General features: G+C 48.4%; 1 protein-coding gene across 1 annotated transcript in view; it reads left to right on the top strand.

Moving 5' to 3' along the window:
• HOXB3 (homeobox B3) overlaps positions 1-20,946 on the top strand; it is a 23,229-nt gene extending 2,283 nt beyond the window's left edge. The window contains exons 2-5 of the mRNA XM_010585506.1: positions 9,513-9,569; positions 12,667-12,729; positions 18,300-18,853; positions 19,936-20,946. Of these exons, the coding sequence (XP_010583808.1) occupies positions 18,418-18,853; positions 19,936-20,702 (1,203 nt within the window). The 5' untranslated portion in view covers positions 9,513-9,569; positions 12,667-12,729; positions 18,300-18,417 and the 3' untranslated portion in view covers positions 20,703-20,946. The remainder of the gene's footprint in view (positions 1-9,512; positions 9,570-12,666; positions 12,730-18,299; positions 18,854-19,935) is intronic.
• The last annotated feature ends 144 nt before the right edge of the window (positions 20,947-21,090 follow it).

Consider the following 21,090-nt stretch of genomic DNA (forward strand, 5'->3'; position numbering starts at 1 on the left):
TGCCCCGTTTGCTGCCTGGAATGACTCTGTTCCTTATTTTTTTCTTTTTTTTTTTCCCCTCTCTCTTTTTTTGGTATTTATTTACCCGGCTCCATTCACAGGGACACTTCGTTTTATGACTAAGGAAAAAAAAAAAAAAAAAGAAGTGGTTGTAGGAAGCGAAAGTTGCGGCTTCTGAATTGACCTGAAGTTCCCATAAAAGCCCCCCCCGAAGTTTCCTCCCTCGTGGGACACCCCCCCCCCAGCGACGGGAGCCCCTTTTAATCGTATTTTGCCCCCCCGCTTCCTCCCACACCTTGACCAAACGTCTCTCTTCCGACAACCACTTTGATTCCTAAAATCGATTCAGAAATAATCGAGGGCTTTTGAAAACGAAGCCCTCGCTCGCTCCTTAATAGCCGGGGGGAGCCCAGACCGCCCCCCCCTCCAGCCTCGGCTTAAAGGGGGGGAAAACCCCGCTTTTAGACTTTTTTGATTAATTTTGACGTTTAATACAAGCTCCCTCCAGGCTTTACTCACGGAGTGGGGGGGGATTTCTGTTCCCAGTGTGGCCACCCCGCTGGGGGTGTAGGGATAGTGGGGTGCTGTGGGGGGGGGAGAGGCTCTGCCCTGGGGTGTCGTCTCCCCTCCCCCCCCCGGCTCTGGCAGACCCGGGAGCGTTGGGACACAGTCCTGAGGCTTTCAGGCTCTACTACTTGCTGTCTTTTTTGGGGTGACAGTCTTTCCCCCCCCCTCCCCGTGGAGGTGGGGAGCCGGGGGGGCCGCGGTGCAGGCGGCTCCCGGCTGCCTGCTCAGCGGCTGCTCCGCGGCCTTTCCCAGTGGCTCCCTTTGTTGCTGATTTTTTTTTTTTTCCTTTTTTTTTTTTTTTCCTCCCCCAGGATCCTTGTACTTGGCAGCTCTCTTCAGAGTCAAAATTTGATTTTTTTTTTGTTTTGTTTTGTTTAATGCAATAAAGGCTGGCCAAACAATAACAGCAGCGGGGAGAAAAGGCCTGGAAGGGAGTGCTGAGCTCCTTCAAACCAGGAGTATAAATATTCTCAGCTGGTTTAGACTCTATAACAGTTGTGCTATTCAGGACAAGGCTGTTATAAAAATCTCAGTGTGGAGAGAAAAAAAAAAAAGAAAATAAAAGAAAAAAGCACGATGTGGCTTAGCTGAACTAAGATCCAGCAAAACCAGCCTCCAGGAAATGTTTAGGGAAAGGTTTTAAATGCTCTCAGCTCCCGGCAGGAGAGAGGATGGGGAAATAAACCTAAAATCCTGCCCTTTAAGAGAGAACTGGATCAGAGGTGGGTGCCCTCTGCACATCTTCATCCCACGCTGGCACGGCCGTGCCAGGCAGCCGTGAGCCCAGCCCTGGGGAGGGGGGGGGAATCTCTGTCCATCTAGAAAAGCTTCGTTCAGTTCGAAACTTCTTTAAAAAAATACTGTTCCGGTGGAAGGTCACAGTGGTCCTTTGAGTATGAAACTGAGAGACCCCCTTCCCCCTTCCCCATCACGTGATTCATTAAATAATTAATGCAGAGGTTGCAGAATAGATATGTATTCGTCAGGAAAATCGCAGACATGGTCTCCTTGTGTCTGACGTGAAATTCAACTGTCCTTTAAAAAACAAGCCTATAGCTGAGGAAAAAAAAGAGAGAAAGAGCGAGAGGGAGAGAGAGAAAGAGGGGGAGAGGAGGAGAGAGGGAGAGGGAGAGGAGTCTGCAATAAAACAATTCTCAGGAACCACGAAGCCACGCCGAGGGCTGGATTATTGTAAGTAGCAGGGGCTTCCCAATTCCTAGCGTGTCTATATGTCCATGTAAATTTATTGTTTGTTATTAATGTTATTGTCGTAAAATGTGACAAATAGCCGTCTTCATTTCCTCCCATTTCTCTTCACATGGTGGTATGTATGTTTATACCCATCGAGGCATTTCATTGATATTTTTAGGAATATTCCTCTCTCTCCCTCTCCCTCTCTCTCCTCGCAACCTTTTTTTTTTTTCTTCCCCCTTTCTTGATTTATTACAATAAACATGTCAGCAGCAGTGCGGCTGCCATTGTGTGTGTGTTTGTGAGAGAGTTGTGTTGTTTATAGTGGTGTCCAAGATAAATCATTTCTCGAGTGAAAATGATGTGCAAGCGATGATATTTTAGAGCGAGGATCTCTCTCTACCCCACTCCCTGGAGTTGATTATTTCAGACGATTTACAGTAATAGATCAGCAGCTAATATGAAAGCTCTGTAGCTGGGGGTCTTAAATTACAGCATCTGTGATTACCAATTAAGGAGAGATTTGTATAAATTTGGTAAACCGGGAACGCCTCATTGGCATATAAACCTAGTAAAAGAGCACGACCTTAATATAAAAATTACAGCTCGGAGTCCTGCGTTGCAGCATCCTTTTATCGACGATAACTCATTTTCTCCCCAGTTCCCTCTCCCCATCCCCCGGCAGGACTCCTCGCTGGAGAACAGGCACAGGTTGCTTTAGCAAAGCAATTTCTGGAGATGCCCTATTTTAAACCAGACACAGAAATTGGACTTAAAATGAAGAGGAAAAAAAAAAGGGGGAGATTGCAACAGGAGAGCTGCAAGGTAGCTGCCTCTGAGAGAGGCAAGAATCTGGTCCCTTGCAGGAAGGGGAGTTTGCCCATCAAAACCAGAACAATGGGGATCTGCGGGAACTGGGGCGCTGCCGAGGGACCCCAGCAGAGGCGGGTTGTCCTTATAACCACTGACAACAACAGAAAGGGGGGGAAAAAACCTCGTTGCGGGTAATTCGTTATGCTTTTCTAGCAGGAGGAGAACTTTGCGTGGCTTTCTAGCGCCCGGATCTCGCTAAGGCTGCTGTGGTGATGGATGGAGAGGTAGAGGATAATGTTCTTATGATGAAAGTTGGAGAAGGTGCTCTAAGGAATGTCTTTCTATTTAGGAGACCGGGCCTGTTCTTTACCTCGGGAAAAGCAGAGCTCCGAGGAGAAAAAGCACTGAAAAGAGGCTTAAATAGTAGGAGAACCTGGCCGGCAGCTGTTAACCTTTTTAGTGATTCCTGTGTACGATATAGCTGAGCTGTAATAGGGAAATCTCTTCCAAGCCACTGAGGTAGGGTAGCGAAGCTGAAGCTTTGGGGACGAGGGGTGTGTGTCCCAAACGGGGGGCACCGCTACCTGCTTTAATGTCAGCGCGGGGAGCGCATCCTCCGCGGAGAATGGGGAGTCAGGCGCTGCCCTCCCCTCCTGTCTCCAAACTGGACCAAATTGGTCCTAACCAGGAGTGTTGAAAGGGAAGGAGGAAGTGGGAGATCGCGTTTTTAAATATTTTACAAGCTCCAACATGCGAGGAGTCAATAAAACTGACAACAGGAGCAAAGATTAAATGTTCGCACCGGATTCTCGGATGAGAATTCACTGCTTTCCCCCCCTTCCTTTCCCTTCCCTCCCCTCTGCTCGCCAGCCAAGTCTCACACCGCCCGAGCGGGGATATTTAACTCTGTCTGCTAGTGTAAACCTTTATGTAGCAAAATTAGAGCAACTCAGCGACTTTCATTAAATATTAAGGGAGATCCAGGGACGGTGACTGAGCCAGAAATACAGCATCATTCTCTGTCAAGCCCCGTATTAATTTAAGTTGTCGGCTTCAAATGGATGCAGACCCCCTCCCCACTCTCCCCCTCTTATTTTATTCGGTGGTATTTTGTTTTATTTTGTTGCATTCTTTTTTTTTTTTTTTCCCTTTCCCTGTCGGCTTGGGATGTTGAGCGTGAGAAATTGGCCCTTGGCGGGGGGGCGGCTGCGGGCTCGGTGCGGGGGAAGCCACCCCGCAGCCCCCGCCCTGGGCGGCAGCCCCCTTTAAATCAATATCGGAGCTTTATTTATCCCCGGTCCAGACGCTTTTGTGCGAGTGTCGCCCTTTAATAATCAGATGTCAGGAGGAGATGAGGTGGCTGAGGGCTGCCAGGTCGCTCTGGCCGAGCCTTCGTGCTGGGGACACTGCCCCGACCCCGGGACACTGCCTTCCCGGCCCGGGAGGGGAGCCCGGACCCGAAATCTGACCCTGAATAAGAGCCTCAGACCCCGATTAAGAGACTCAGAGCCAGGATAAGATCTCAGATCCTGGATAAGAGCTTCACACCCCCATTAGGAGACCCAGACCCAGGAGGGCACCCCATAACAGGGGTAGGACCCAAAAACTCTTGAGAAGAGCCTCAAAGCTTGGAGGGCACCCCAGACCCAGGCTAGGACTCAGATCCGGGAGAGGACCCCAGACCCAGGCTAGGACTCAGATCCGGGAGAGGACCCCAGACCCAGGCTGGGAGCCGGGCCGGGCGGTGGAAGGCAGAGCTCTCCCCGTCCTGCTCCGTCCCTGGCCGGGGGCTGTGGGAGGGGGCCGGGGCAAAGAGGCTCTTGGGTGATGCAAAACTTCCCTTCGTGCAGGATCCGGGCTGGGAGGGCACCGGTACCCTCGGAACACCGCCTGGGTCCTTGTTTCTGCCCCAGATCCTCAGGGCTCTGCTCCCCTCCCCACAACCCGTGTCAGCTCCATCCTCCCCAAAAACCAAGTTTCTCCCCTCTGCGGTTAGTGGTGACCCGAGGGAAAGGAGCTTGGTTTCGGCCAGAGCTGGGAAGGGAAATGCAGAGCAGAAGCCCCTTGCCCCGCGCATCCCCCGCGCATCCTCCGCGCATCCTCCGCGCAGCCCCGCCGCTGCTGCTCACCACCGGCTCTCGCAGCTCAGCCGCCCGACAGCTTCGCTGCTCTCCCAGACCCGCTAAAAGTAACGAACAGATAGTTCCTTACCACGTTTAGGCTGTATTTCTTTATTAACTGGTTGAAACCGAGTTTTTCGAGAAACCAGTTATTGTGCCTTCTAGTTACAGATGGCAGAAAGAGCGTTCAAGAGGCGGGAGGAGATAATAAGCTATTTCAAGTAGCTCGAGCAAGTGCTATTTCATTAATTTCTGTGCAATAAGCCTTTCTCCTTGCCTGTCATCTCCCTCAGAAGTTCCTGGTCTATCAGCGCTGCGAATCCGTGTTTATCGCATCTCATCCTCGAAGAAATCTCCCTCCCTTCCCCTCTCGGCCAGACATACCCTATCTTTTCCCAAAGAGGAAGCTATTAACGTTGTAAATATGAGTCAACAGCACCTTAATTCATAATTTATTGCAGGCGGTAGGAGAGAGTTATTTAAGATCAAAGCATCGCGGAGGGCGAGAGCTGCAAGGCGTGGAGACCAGGGAGCGGAGCGGAGCAATAAAGGAGGATAACGTGGAAACCTGTGGCTTAGGCGCGGAGAGGACGCGGTGGCATCTTCCCCCCCCCCTCTTTTTTTTCCCTCTGGAAGGGGGTTTCAGGCAGTGTTTGCCCTGCCCGGCCCCCAGCATCCCCCCCGGGCCGCTTCTGCTGCTTAAGCGAAGGGGCTCAGGCCGGAGCAAACCCGGCATCACCCCAAATCCGCCCCGCTGCAGGCCCGAGGAGCCGCAGGGGAGGGCCGGGAGCCGATGCCAATTATGCCTCCTCATTTTCATATTTAAAAAAGGAGGCGAACACGAGTCACAGGCAGACAAGACAAAAGGGAAGAGCTCGGTCGCTTTTCAGTGAAATAGGCAAAAGTTTGGAAACGGTGACAGTTTTCTTTGAAGTTTTCTCCTTTTTTTTTTTTTTTTTTTGGTGGGGAGGAGGGAGAGGAGGGGGGAGACGAAAGAAATAAAAGGCAACAACCACATTTCAACACTTCCCTGCGCGTAACCATCCCAGTTGAAAAGGAAGGCTATAAATCAGAGGCGATGGTGGAGATTTGACTCCTTATTTTTTTTTTTTTAAGCGTAGATATGAGGGGAGGGGTTAAGAAGAAATCCCCACTCGTTGCTATTTCGTCTCCTTTTGATGTCGGACTCAATGCGAAATATATCAGTGCTTTATTGGCAGCGGTATCTAGAGGTCAGGAGAGAAGCCTGAAAAACTTCGGGTCAAATTCTCTCCGAGCATGTCGCGGTGAAATCAATAGGGAATGGCAATCCGCAGCCTCTGGGCTGGGGGAGGACTGGGGGGGACAGGGAAAGGGACCGGCCGTCCCCCCCGAGCCCCTCTCCCCCAGCCCATCACCTGCCTCCGGGTCCAGCGCTCCAGCCGTTCGCCTCTGCCCGGCTCGGGGTGGGTGGGTGGGTGGTTTTTTTTTTGGTAGGAAGGGTTTGCGTGTGTCCCCCCCTCCTTCCCTCCCGGTTTTTGGGAGCCGACACCGCGCCATGGCACGCTTCACCCTTTCACCAGCATCCAGATCCATATTTCCTCTCCCCGCGCTGAGGTCAGCTCCAGCAAAGCCGAGTCTAAAAATAACCTTCAGGATCTGGTTTGTTGCTACTGGTACCTCTCCCTCTCTGTGCTTCAAACGCGAGAGTCCAAAATATTCCCTGAAAAGGGGCAAGATTTAATGACAGGGTATTTATCCGGGGCTACTGGGAAGGGGGGGTGGGTGGGTGAAAGAAAAGTAAGAAACCGGGTGGGTTTTGCATAACTTTTATTCCTCCCCCCCTTTCTTTCCCTCTCTTTCCTTCTTTCTTTCTTTCCTTCGTTTTTTCCCCTTTCCCCGGACGAGACATATGGAATCAATTTTGAATCCTGACATTGAAGGCTGGCCAATTCCTACTGGCTCTAAAAACCAGAATCCATTTGGTTCCCTTCTCTCCAGCACCCCTTGTCACTCAGTGTTATAACCGTCTTGCAACATTTTAAGTCTTTATAAAGAGAAACAGCTTTCCAGATAGATACCAAGGATTCGGGAGTGGGGGAGGTTTTTCGAGGCTTGCTTTTTTTTTTTTTTTTAAGGGGAACGTGCGCGCAACCCCCCACTCCCGACACCCCCATCTCGTCCCCCTCCGCTCGGTATCTGGCTGCAAAGGGGGCCGCATCCCTGCAATACTTTAAGCTGTTTTGGAAGAGTTTCTATTTTTCTCCACGTCAAGTCAGTTCCGTTTGAATCGAGCGAGTCCAAAAAAATCAAAGCATCTTTGGGGGAAAAAAAATATATCCAAACCTTCCGAGAAAGCTGTCAGCAAGATCCACCGGGGTGCAATAAAGTAGTTTCTTCTCCTTAATTTGCCTGCTCCAGTTGCGAACTCGCACCACCCCGATCCGGCTTCGCTCCTTCTTCTCGAAGTCCTGGGTCGGACAGTATCACAGGTAAGAAGTTAAAAAAAATAAATAAAAGAATGATGCAGCTCTGCCTTTCCTACCTTCTCAGCTCCGACTCTGTGAGATATAATTAATTGCTCCGAAAGCTTTGACAGGCTTCTCCACCGGTCCCCGTGAGCTATAGCTGACTTTCTCCTGGTAACAAATTAAGACTGATGCCTCGGGAGCAGGACCGGGGAAATTGAAGACGAGCAAAAAATTATCTCGCAGGGTCCATAACCGAGACCAGCCGCAAACCGCTTCTTTCCAAGTGCGTGTTTCCCCGCGAAGTTTGTCTGGGACACATTTGTTAAAGGTTTAGCACCTCTCTCTTGTTTGAAAAAGAAACTACAAAAGCCCATTGGAAAAGCGGGGTGTTAAACTGAAGAATGTATGTGATGGTGATTTATGGCCCTACAAAGTTTTTTGTTTACTTGAAGCAGACCCTAATTACAAGGGCTTCTTTAAAAAAAAAAAAAAAAAAATTCCCAAGCTTTGTGTACGTCCATAGCGGGTTTTCCCTCCCCAGGTCTGGGTGTAGTGGCCAGATGTGACTAACAAACATCTGGTTAGTTGAGCTGCTTTTCCTTTTAGCCGGCCAGTGCATTTGACCGAAATGGGTAAGACTGGGACTCTTAAACATTTGGCATAAAAGCGGTGGCTATTGGGGGAGTCCGAGCCTGAAAATATCAGCCTTTTAAAAAGGTTCAAGGTTTGTTTGGGTTGGGGAGGGGGGGATATGTCCTCGAAAATGGGTCATTTCGCTCAAATAGAGTTTCTGGGATTGAAAGGGAAACGGCCGGGAGGGCGAGATTTCGTGTGGGAATATTGGATGCGTTATTTTTTTATGGACTTGTGCTATTCATTTCTGGCTCAAAAAAATCCCCCCCTCCATCCTCCCCCATGAATGCCCGATGTGTATTTTAAGAGCGAGACAGGAAAATCGTTTGTATGGAGGAAAAAACCCTCCTAGAAATCGAATTAAACCTGGAAAGTTTTTCTAAAGATATATATATTTGTGCTCTCTATTCTCCTTTGGTTCCTTGCCGTTTAGAGCGAGATAATAACTCAGTCCCCGGGACAAGTTGCCAGTTCTAAAAACGTCCTCATACATTGTGAAACTGGAAAAGTTTTGACTCAGTGTCTAATATTTCCCGAGGCGAACTGGTATATTGGCAGAGAGCAGGAGCTCGGATACACAACCGTCTGGGTTTGGGATTTTATTTTTTTTTTTCCTGAAAATTGCTTTGCATTAAATTTCCTCAGCTTCAGAATTATCTTTACTCGCCTCCAGCTAAACTTGAAATTTTTTACCAAGCGCTTGATCTGTTGGCGAATGAAATCTGAGAAGAAACCGCAGGCCCTAAGTGGCCGTAATTTAATTGATTTTATCATAAATCATCAACTTCATGAAGAACCAAAGTTTTCATTGAAGTAAATTGATATTAATGGACACTTTCTGAAATTTAACCGTATAGATCTATATGATGGTGGTGCTCCCAGTCTTCTGCTCTTTTGGGACAGGAGATTTTAGGGGGGGGTATATTTCCACTCTTCTAGTTTTCGTTTCTCCCACCCTCTCTAAAAAAAGTACTTTTTTTTTTTCCAGCGTGGGGAGGCTGATCCCGGGTGGTGGTGGTGGGGGGGAATCTGAGAGCTCGGCTCCCCTTTGTGGCACCGCAGTAGTGGGTAAATCCAGGAGCACCGAGATGAGGCTTTTTGGGGGGTCAGTGGGGAGGATGAGCACCGAACAGTTGAGTTTCTTCGGGTTATTCCCCTAGGTAGGTTATCCCCCCTGCCCTGGGGTCTGGTGGGCGTAGGGATGGGATATTTCTGTCAAAAACACGCGTGTTGCAGCGAAGTGCGTCCCGGCTCGGCCAGCGCCAGCACCCGCCTTGCTCCATCCGTGTTAAAAATCCAAATAGGATTTAAAACTCCCGCTTCCATCTACGTGTCCTCTGCTGCGTTAAACATTGCCGTTCCCAAAGTTTTCTCGCCTAATTAAAAATTAACTAAGAGCCCGGGATGGATGAGAGCCCTTTGATATGGTGATGAGGATGACAGACCGAATACTCTGACAGTAATAGAGGATTTTAGCAAAGGGCAGTGGCTCGGGTGTGTGCCTGTGTTTGTGGGGTGTTGCAGAGATGCACTGTGCAGGGAGGATGCAGGACTCGGTGGTATCCGCACGGTTCCCTAGAGACGATAAAATATTCAGTGTAAACTTCCCAAACCAGAGAAATAGAATTCCTTGACACCGCTTCTTTCCCCCTCTCCTGAGACTCCCTCCTCAGAAATTGTTAGTCTTTATGAATTATCAGAAGGAAGCAGGTAAAATGGAACTCATTTCTTCTCCCAGGTCCCTTCTCCCCCATGCTCAGCTCGTTCTCCAGCGCCAGCCAGGTTCCGGATTCAGGCGAGTATCACTGAAAAAAATAACCGAACTCCTTCTTTTTCTCACAGAAACGGCCACGGCGGTAGCGTGGGTGCCTGGTCCTCCCAGGAGGCGAAGGAAGGGCAGTGGGAAAAAAGCTCTGAATCCTCATTTTCTCCCTCTCTCTCTCTTTTTTTTTCCTTTTTTTTTAGGAGGAGGAGGGTGGGGGTTAAAATGGGAAGAAACGGGGAGCCTGGACGTGAGCGTAGGAGCCGCGTCCTCGGTGTCGGGGCCAGCGGTGGCAGCCCCGGTGCGGCTCCGGGGGGGGCGAGGAGCCCGTCCCCAGGGCCTCCGGGCGCTGCCCCACCGCCGGGGAGGCAGAGAAGCCCCTCTCCTTTTTTTCCCGTGCCCCAAACCCGTTATTTTTTTCCCTCCCTTTCCGTCGTTTGGCTGGATGCTGAGGCTTTGGGAGCGGTGGTTGCTGCGGTCGCTTTCCTCGTTAGTGTTTGTTCGCTTCCTTGGCGTTCAGGTTAAAAGATAAAAAAAGGAAAATTAAAGAAAAAAAAAAGAAAGAAAAAGCAGCCCAGAACGCCCCAAAGGCCAGGGCAGCCCCAGCTGCAGCAGGAGGGAGCGAGGGGCATCGCCTGCCCGGCTGCCCGCGAAGCTTGGGGAATTTGCTGATGGGGGAATTAGTGGGACTGGAGCGGGGGGGGGTGGGGGGGCGGTCATTTACCAATTCTGTATAAAATGGGCAAAAGGTTGACGTGTCCCAGTCACGTGAGCGTATAATTCAAGCTATTATTTTGGCATTTGGAAGTGTGGGGGGGGAGAAGAAAAGTGGGAATGGTGATTCCCAGCCCGTCTCTGGTGAGCTGCTCCCAAAATAGCTATTTGTAGCACGCTGATATCGCAAACCGCCGTCTCCTCTCACAGCCACACACCCCCCATGCCCCCCCTATCCCCCCACCCACCTATCCAGTCGCATCTCACCCCCCGCTGGGGCGAGGAGAGGCTTTTGGCGACGGTGGGACCCATGGGAGAGGGGTTCTGCGGGGGTCGGGAGGACCCAGCCCCGGCAGGAGCCTGGGAGTTGTGTGTCCACCCGGTGGTTGTTTTTGTTTTGTTTTTTTTGGAGACAATTCCAAAGCACTTCCGCTGATTGATCATTAACCTGGTGAGTTATTGCTCTTCTAAGCAAAGGTCAGGGGGAGAAAAAGGTCTAATCTGTCAAGGCAAACCCACTGCTCACTCAGTTTCATTTTGATTTCTTATCCGAGCTGGCTTCTGTTTGGGGTTTCAGGAGCTCCTGGACCCTCCATAACTCTCCCCTCCTCCTCCGAACTCTCCCCTCCCTCGGGCTCTCTGTTTGCGGAGTGGGAAAACCTAAACTCCTTCCCTTTAGACAAAAAAAAAACGAGCCAAGGGAGGGTGAGCAGCCCCGCGGGAGGACGCCGTAGGTGCTGCGCGGCTCCCCGCCCTGCCCCGGGGGGGGCATGAGCCCCCGGGAGGGTGCGGGACGAGCAGGGTCCGGGCTGGCCCTGCACCGCCTCTAAGAGAAAAATTAATGCAAGTCAAATACAGCAAAAAACCCCACAACCCCAAATCAAAACAAAGAACGGGGAGGGGGGCGGGGGGGGGGAACCTCGCTTCATCCCTCTTCTGCCTGTACTGCGAGGGAATAAATTAAAAACAAAGAAAAACAAACACACACACACACCCCGCCCTCCTTGCTGGAGCAGTTATTTATGCCAGCTTCTTTTTGCTTGTTTGTTTGTTTCTTTTTTTCTCCTCCTCCCTCCTGCATCCACTCCAAATAAATGCGATTTTCCCTCTTTTCTCCACCTCCTCTCGGGCTGCCCACTTCTCCCCTTCCTCCCCGGGCCCGGCGTGGGAGGAACTTGCCGAGACTCAGCCTGCGTTTGCTGAGCTCACAGCGCAGAAAGGGTGTTTTCTCTTTTTTCTTTTTTTTTTTTCTCTTTCCCTCTTTACAAGTCTCTGTGTGTACTCTACAGAGGGAACTGAAAAGCCCTAGTTAACCGGGGAAGGCTGTGATGTAAGTGGAATATTGCCAAAGCTGTGTATTAAAGTGTGCGCGCATGTAATAATAATACTAATAAAAAATACAGCTATAGGCCGCCGACTAGAGAAGGTCACGAAGCATCTGCGGGTGATTTATGGACTCGGGGATGTTGTCACAAGCAGAGTAGGGGTGTGAGGGGAACATTTTTATTTGAGATTAATAACATCAACATACAGAACGGAAACAGGATTATTAAAGCGACTGAATGTTTCCCAAAACGAAAATATTTTTAAATGAGATTGCTTTTTCTTTCTCCCCTTCTTTCTCCCTTTCTGAGTCCTTCGTGCCAAAGTTGCGGTGATAAATCTCGGCGTGGCTTTAAAAATGTTTACGGCTCGAAACCGTTAATTCTGATACCAAATCACTCCTGTGTGAACGGTGTAAAGCATCTCCGTCCTCCCCCTCTTCGTGGTGATCTTCCGACCACATTGGAGAAACACGAAAAAACATATTCTGAACCCTTAAGGCTTTTCTGCCTTGCAGGAAAACGGCCTCGTATTTTCCCCACTGTTATCCTGTCATTGAACCCAGAGTTAATTATCTACATATATTTAACATCTTAAACTCATTTATCTCGAAATTACGGCCAGAATTTAGCCAAAACTCTTCCCGATATGTATATATATTTTAAATTACTTTCCGAGTTCACCAGCAGCTGTGGACAAGCCACCCCCGGTCCACGCCAAACCGTTTCCATCACTAACGCGAACCCCAGAATGGGCGAAGTGTTTCCCTCTCCGTGGGGTTTCCACGGGGGAAAGTGGAAAGAAACACTGGGGAGACAGGGGATCGCATCAGATTTACAGAAATAAACCTGGTGTCCACCGCCTCTGATGAGAATATTGGGTTATCAATGGATGGAGACCGGTGCAATCCCTGGAAATGCTGTGGTCGCTTGGGTGGGAGATAATCTCAGAGGAAATGCTGGGGCTTTTGTTCATTAGAGCCTGTCTTCTCCCCATTTCCACCCAAAGGTTTCTCCCTATGATGAATCCCCTTGCCCACGCTTTTCTAACCGAAGTTTCATACTTTTCCCTCCCTTTCCCCCCTCCCCCCCAGTTCTTCTCCTTTCTCAAAGTCCACTGCTGCCTCGTATTTGCTGGACCAGACATCCGAGAATTGGTGAGTTTTGCTGAATATCCTACCTGGTCCCCTGTCTGTCTGTGTCTCCGTATATCCCTCTGCATCAGGCTTGGAAGCCATTCCTTCTCTAAAGTCACCCAATGTGACTTCCCCCCCCAGCCCCCCCCCAACCCCAGAATAAGCACGGCTGCCCTAGATTTCAGCTGAGTATTTTCATTTTGCTACTGGCTTGTCTTTAAACTTTGTGATTTATGGCCGTAACTTTGAGGGAGTGTTTTAAATGGAAGATATTTCCTGTACTCCCTTTGAAGGGAAATCCAGTCAGATTGCAACATTTGCTGCTGATTTCGTGACGAGTGCGCGGGAGTTACATTTTAAAGAAAAATAAGCTGCAACCAAAGCAAAGATGGCAATAGACAGGGAGCCTAAAAAAACTACTTACAGGAGCTCAACATAAACGTGCAACGACCTTCTTAACAGGGTTTTTTTCGGCTGCCAGTTAAGGTTAAAACAAAATTTTGCACTTCAGAGGAGTTACTTGCAGAATCCGAGGTACTTCTGATTGCCTAGGTACTCCAAATAAGTCAGTGGAGATCCATATTGAGAAACCTATAGAGTACTTCACCTACAGAGAAGTCTTTAAATAGTCCACGACTGTTTTTCCTCTTTCCTTCCCTGGAATTTCAACGCCGGGGCTCCAAAATAGGAACTATCTTGTAGCAGAAGATTTATGTTGGAGCAGTTCATAAAAAGTCAGATGGGGGGGGGGGGAGAATAATGGCAATAATGGTGTCCCCTGGTCGAAACCCTCACGTCTGGGATCTGAACGCTGCAGCCAGAACAATAGCTGGAAACACCGTAGTCCTTGGGATAAGAGTTTATCCATCACCTAGAAAACCTTCGCTGTCCAACCCAGAGTAAGTCCTCTCAAAAGTCAAATGTTTACTCGGACACCCTTCTTTTTCTTTCCAGAGTTATCAGCCTAAAGGTGCACACAGGAAAAAAAAAAAAAAAAGGCGATGCAAACCCCCCGACGGGTCATACCTTCCCAGCGAAGTCCAAAGAGCCTTTGTGGTCCCTCTTTTCCTTGCTTTGCTAAACATAAATTCCCCCCCGTCAGCACTTAACCCAAAGGAGCGAGCGCCAGAATTAAAGGAGGGAAGATAATTGCGATGTGAAACAAAAGTAGCACTTAAAAAAAAAAAAAGTGCAGACACCTAAATTCCTTGCCCTGCCTTCCTCCCACTCGCCAGCCCCTCCTCGTCACGGACTTTCCCCAAAACGCATCTTGGCGAGTTTCTGCTTTCGGCAGCCGCGTGGGAGCGGGGAAAGGCATAAATCTCCCGTGGCGACAGCAGCAGCGCCTTGCATAGCAATAACGGCGTTATTAATAGTAGCAATAATAATCATCTTTATTGTTCAACACCTCGCTGCCTTGGCCTCCCCCGGGGGTGATTTGCGCCCTGAATCTCCCCCCCTCCCCCCCCCAAAAAAACCCCTCACCTACTCCCCGGCGGAGGCCGAGGGGCCAGAGGAGCCCCCAGACATTGGGACGCACAAACTTAACGCCGAAGTTACACGGGGCTGCGGAGTTCCACCAACACAAGAGATTCCTTGCCCCCCCTCCCCTCCCCTCCAGCCTTGCAAACACGGGGGTCGGCGGCTCCCGTACCCCCCCCGGCCCCAGAAAAGTGGGTTTCCTGGGGGGGGGTCTGCGAGGAGCCAAACGCAGCCGAAGGGCCGGGGGAAGGAAAAGCATCAGCTATTGAAAGAGCCGTGATTGCCGCCGCGGAAGGGGAGGGGGGGGAGACTATGACTATGTTGAAACGGTTTATTAGCATAAATTGACACCTAATTGTTAAACACGTGAATCAAAGGCAAGCTTTGCTATCTTTCTGCCTAGGCCTCTGTCCACCACGTCTGCAATTAGCATAATTTTTCACTAGTGACGCTGTTTGGGAGGCTCGTTGGCTTTGCCCGGCAATCCAAACCAAATCTTTATTTTTAAATATCCCCTCCGCTTTATTCCCCCCCTCGCCCCCCCCCCCACCCCCCCGTAGCCTGGATTCTTTTCGTTATTATTTTAATCCCAGCCAAGCATTGCATAGTTAAAAGGGGGGGGGGGGGGGTTTGTTCCAGCTTTTTTTTTTTTTTTTTTTTTTTTTCCCTTCTCCTTTCCCTTCTTCCCCTTTGCTGTGGTAAAGCAGAGGCCATTGTTATCAGTGAGCAGCGCGTACCAGTCTATAGGGCAACTAGAATCTCAGGGTTTGTCCATTCAAAGCCCTCAGCTTTTCTGCACATCTTGGAAGCTGGAAAGCATCTTGATTTTTTTTTTTTTTTTCCTCTTCCCAAACGGAGACAGAGAGACAATTTGAGCTGCCGTAACCGAAAGCTCCACTGGCTGAGCCCCCTCCCCCTCTGTTTTGGCTTTTTTTTTATACATATATACATGCATATGCTGGATTTTTTTCCTCTCTCTCGTATATTCCTTTAACGTTTTTAAAGGAAGGGGGTCATTCCTTGCTTATTGATTGCGTGGATGCTGGATGTGAAAATATATTATGTCTGCCTGTGCTTTGCTCGTCAGAGACTAAGGTAAGCCGGACTCAAATAGGCTATCACTTTGTGAATGGCGGAGTATATGTCCCAATGATTTATGACCATATGACTCCAATCTCGGTTCAAGAAGAGTTCACAAGCTTTAAGCTTCCTTCCACGCAGAGACTCTTTTGCAGCCCTCATCCAGGGCCCTTTTTTTCCCCCCTGCTTTACAACTGGGGAGTTCTGGTTGGGGTGAAGCTCGGTTGTGGGGGGAGGGAAGAGGGAAATTTTAGGAATGTGTCTCTATTTTCCAGGCATATCCACGGCAAGGCAGTCGCTGGGATTTGAGCTCTTTCTGAGCAGCCGACCTATTGTTAAGGGCATGTTTAGAATATTTATTATTAATAATAATTTAAATTAAAAGCAGGGCTATGCCTGTTTTCGCTGGCTCTGGGAAATATACCTTAGGAGGGGGCGGGGGGAGGGGAAAGGCGCTGCTCTTCTTCATAAACACAGTCAGGTTGTGAATTTAGGATTTCCAACATGGAGGGGATGGCTTTACAGAGGAATACCTCTGCCTTAGATTTCTTTTATCTTTTTCCCCCGAGCGCCTGATTTTTTTTCCCGAGCATCCTCCTCCCCACAGCCCTTTCCCTCTCGCCCCTTCCCCCGATTTTTTTTTTTTTTTTTAAATGTCTCTAAATCCTCAGACTCAAAAGTTGCAGGCAAAGAGTTTGTGGTTAAATGTTACCGCTCACAAAGTGAAACTTGGAGCGTGATGAAACACCCAGCGCAGATCCTGCCTGGGTTTAATTGGAACAGGAGATAATCGAATATTTATTATTCTGCCTGAGATTTTTTTTTTTTTTTAAGCAATTCCTTGGAGTAAATAATTAGGATTGCGGCCGTCCTCGGTGAAGATAAATGAGCGGCATTTGTGAGGCGCTGAGAGATGAGGTACAAAGCAAATCTTCTGTGGAAGCCACAAGCGAGCAAGCTTTTGGGCAAAGGGGATTGTAAATTTATTTTATGGACATTTAAAAAAAAAATCGTCACTGATATTTTTAGCTGCTTTAGCTGAGCCTCTGCGCTCGCTTCTGGTTTGGGTTTGTTTTGTTGTTTTGGTTTTTTTTTAAGAAACCTATGCCAGACAGGAAGGCCTTGGAGAAATTCCCACTTCTGCCCTCATAGATATTTTCAGCAAACCTATTCATAATAAAGGCGCTGCTCTTTGTTAATTAATTCACAGCTTTTCTGCTCGGGTAGTGGAGTCTACTTTTTAATAAGACATATTTATCATGGCGAGGAAACCGAATGAGAATAACTCCGAGCAAGGATATCATCCTCTCTGTAGACAATAATACATCTCCGTGGAAGATACAATACAGATTTGGGAATGCATAAAGGATTTAATCAGTGTAAAAAAGCAAAGCAGTCCCTTCGTGGACATGTTGTCTGAGGCTGTGTTAGAAGTATAAGGAGGTTTCATATGACATGACATAAGAACACAGCAGCCAGGGAAGGGAAAAAAAGATGTTATTTATTGTTGAGCTGTGGCTTCTGTTAAACCCTGGTACTTAGAAATATCACATTAGACTTTATCTCTACAAAGTTTATTTTATTTTATTTTAGAGAATGAAAGACACCAGATAAAATTAAGTATACAAGAGATACAATTAAATATACAATGGATATCAATTTCAAAACAAAATGCACAGTGGCTCCTCGCAAACTCTGAGCTGCAGAGAGAAGTCTCTGCCTTTTTAAAATATGTGTGCTGTTTGATTGATCCTCACACATCAGATTATTTTCAGGTCAAGATAGTTTTCATATTTCTAAGGGTATTTCTACTCTGTCTTTTTAGTGGAGAAAGTTTAAGCTTTGAGAAAAAAACAGAAAGGGAAAGAAAGAGATGAAAAATAAAAAGGTCAGAGAAAGAAAGAAAAAAAGGAAGGTTTCATTTTGTAATTTGAGGCTTTGGACTGGGTTTTTAGACTTTTTGAGCTTAGATTGAGGGAGGGAGGAATGATGAAAAATCAAAGGGCTAGAAAGTTAAGAGCAAATGGCCTGGTGATGCGTTTGTTTTCCAAAGGAAAAAAAAAAAAACAACAGCAATTAAACCTGTTTTGGAATCACATCTTGCCAATGGTAGTTCCAGATTCAGGACCGGTGAGTACAAAGCAGAGCAGGCAATGAAGGGGTATGTTTTCTAAATACAACCTGTGCTACCAGAGAGGGAGAGACTAACGAACAGGCCAAAGGAAGCACATTCTTGAATTCATGCCCCTGCTTAAATCTGCTTAAAATATTTGCACTGAATTCCAAAGACATTATGAGCCCCTGTGTAAACAGCAAATTAAGCCAACTGTGTCAGGACACCGTTACCTGGATAAAACATGTTGACTATTTGCTGTTTTCAGTTTAAAACCAAATATACTGGACAGAGGCCCTACAATAAACTTAGCAGACTTTGAATTTCTGATGCTATAATGTCTTGCTGGTTTTTACATGTGTGAATGGCTGATTTGAATAGGTCAGGGATAAGAAAGCAAGACTTTCATTCCTTTCATGCTTGTAGCTAGTAATTATCCATTCTGTATTCTTATATTTACGTTAATGTGTGTGTTATCTGGACATGGATTTGTATACATGCGCACAACACACACACACACGTACATGTATATACACATTTATATGGGTGTATATGTCTATGCATGGGTGTGTGTATATATGCATATAGATAAACACACAAGTAAATAGATGTATACAGATGAAACCACGTGTACTTATAGAGCCTGTGTGTAGTTATGCATCCTGGGTGCTATCCTCTAAGGGAAAAAGAGGTGCAACCAACCAACCAACCAGGAAAACTACCCCCCAAAACCAGCTCAACACTTTTGCACCGTAACATTTGTTGAGCCTCCTTAGGCTGCACACAGGACAAAATCTGCTCAAAGCATCTGTTAGCCCTGTTCTGCGGGACCCTATTCATGTCATGGGCCTTTCAGGCCCCAAGATGGATTCATAGGCCGGGTACTATTATTGTGTGTTTTCTCCTAACCTTTCAGGTCAGCTTCCAATAGACAGCTGGAAACGGCCTGTCACGTGGCCTTGGGGTGCCAATGTTCTGCCATAGGGGTGTCAAGACCCTGGTAGCCAGAAAAATCATTTTGGGGAGTCCCAGAGATGCAGAAGACAACATACTACGACAGCTCCACACTCTTTGGGGGTTACTCCTACGGGAGTGCCAATGGGTTTGCCTACGAGGGTCCCCAGCAGTCCTTCCAGCCGGCCTCTCACGTGGAGAACGACTACCAGAGGTCCGCCTGCTCCCTCCAGTCTCTTGGCAACACAACCCCGCACGCAAAAAGTAAAGACCTGAACGGGAGCTGCATGCGTCCAAGTTTGCCCCAGGAGCACCATCCGCCTCCCCCCGTCTCGCCGCCCTCAAACCCTGCCACCAACAGCACCAGTAGCAACAGCAATAACCAGTCGGGGAGCAGTAAAACTGCCCCCAGCAAAGCCAACCTCAGTGCAAACGCCAGTCTCACCAAGCAGATTTTCCCCTGGATGAAAGAATCGAGGCAAAACTCCAAACAGAAAAACAGCTCCCCTAGCACAGGTACACTGTTCTGCTTTTGTAACCGTCCACTTGCCTAAACAGCGAGGTAACGAAGCCAGAGTGGTCTTGTTTGGAGGGAAGGGAGAGAGGAAGAGGATGTAATGAGGATCCAGCAAGGATCCAGCAAGGATCCTGGTGCTGGGCATGATCCCAAGACTGCCAGCCGCATGCCCCGGCCAGGCCAAGCGAGCCTTGGCCCACCCTGCAGCACTGACTGCGCACGCTTGGTTCATTTTAAACATATCCAGAGCACCACAGGGAAACACAACCAGGCAGTTGGACACAGCCGATGTCTGACTGTGTAGATACAGATACATGAAAATGTACACCCACTGCTCAACCTAGCGATGCTAAAGCAGAGTGCTTGCTCTCGTCCCACCTCCCTGCCTCCACACACAGCGGTAAACATGGTGCTCCGAGTGCATGTGTGCATATATAGAGCATATGCATAAACACATGCATATTCTTGCATGCATACACGCACATCTCTAACACGATCAGGAAAAAAAATCAGTATGGAAATATCACTGTTTTGACAAATATATTCATATAAACTTTGCAGCACACGCTTCACGCTACATTAATGTAATTTATTGGTTATACACATGTTTATCTCACAAAAAGGTAGGTACAAATGCTATTTGGTCTTGTAACAATGTACATGCAAATATTTGTGTTACACACATACAAGACATACACAAGATGTGCATGTGTGTGTGTGCATTTGTATCTCAGCAAACAAAATACCTCCCAACACTGACCCGTGCTAGTATTAATTGGCTTTGCAGTGACTGCCCCCCTGCCAAATATTATTTTCTCAAAATTATCTGTTGGAAATAATCGACTCCTAAATAAATGGCCCTGGAATCCTTTTCTACATGACATGATCAAATTTTCATAAACCAGGGGCAGCTTTGGAGAACAGAACTCTTAATAAATGACATGATTATGGAGTGCAGGCTAATGCAAAGGGGTGAGGGAAGGGGGGGTCGAACTCTTGTGCCTGTTCCAGGATTTATTAAGAAACGATGCATTCAATTTCTGCATGTAAGTAATTATCTTTTATTTCATTTCGCGGCCAGCAGAAACCTGCAGTGGCGAGAAAAGCCCTCCAGGCTCCTCGGCCTCCAAGAGAGCCCGCACAGCCTACACCAGCGCTCAGCTGGTGGAGCTGGAGAAGGAATTCCACTTCAACCGCTACCTGTGCAGGCCCCGCCGCGTGGAGATGGCCAACCTGCTGAACCTCAGCGAGAGGCAGATCAAGATCTGGTTCCAGAACAGGAGGATGAAGTATAAGAAAGACCAGAAGTCGAAAGGCATGGGGTCTTCCTCTGGAGGGCCCTCCCCCACCGGCAGCCCGCCCCAGCCCATGCAATCCTCCGCTGGATTTATGAACGCCTTGCACACCATGAGCAGTAACTATGATGCCCCCTCGCCGCCTTCCTTCAATAAACCCCACCAAAATGCCTATGCCATGTCAACTAACTACCAAAACCCCATCAAAGGCTGTCCCTCCCAACAGAAATACGCCAACACAGCCCCCGAGTACGACCCCCACGTCTTACAAGGGAATGGGGTGGCCTACGGGACTCCTAGTATGCAGGGAAGCCCCGTCTATGTTGGAGGTAACTATGTGGATTCTATGCCCACCTCTGGCCCGTCCCTTTATGGCCTCAATCACCTGCCACATCACCAGGCTGCCAACATGGACTACAACGGGCCACCGCAGATGCCCGCGAGCCAGCACCACGGACCATGCGAGACCCACCCCACCTACACAGACCTTTCCACGCACCACGGTTCTTCTCAGGGCAGAATCCAAGAGGCGCCCAAGCTGACCCACCTGTGATAGGGAGCAGGGACAGGCTCAGGCAAAGCGGATGGGACCCCGCCACGGGGCATGGGAGAGGGGAAGAGGGCAGGATCTGCTTCAGGAACATTTGTGTTGAGCTATTTTCTTTCTTTCTTTGACAGGGCAATTTCTACCAGGTTGTTGTGCTTGCTATTATTGTTTCCGGGTTTTATTAGGTACAATTTCCAAGCATTTCAGTATTTACTGCCAAAAGCAGCTCTCTCTCTGAAGAGATATACCTCCCGTGTTTCAACACAAATGCTTCTGAAATGGGTTTGGGGTAGTTTTGTGGGAATCTAGCAGACTTTAAGCAGCAACGTCCTTCATTTCCAAACCAAGTACAGATTGTCACTGATAATTCTCGGACACTGGAAAGGAGAATATT

The sequence above is a fragment of the Haliaeetus leucocephalus genome, unplaced genomic scaffold, assembly GCF_000737465.1.
Source record: "Haliaeetus leucocephalus isolate CR32 unplaced genomic scaffold, Haliaeetus_leucocephalus-4.0 Scaffold110, whole genome shotgun sequence".
In the NCBI taxonomy this organism is placed as follows: Eukaryota; Metazoa; Chordata; class Aves; order Accipitriformes; family Accipitridae; genus Haliaeetus; species Haliaeetus leucocephalus.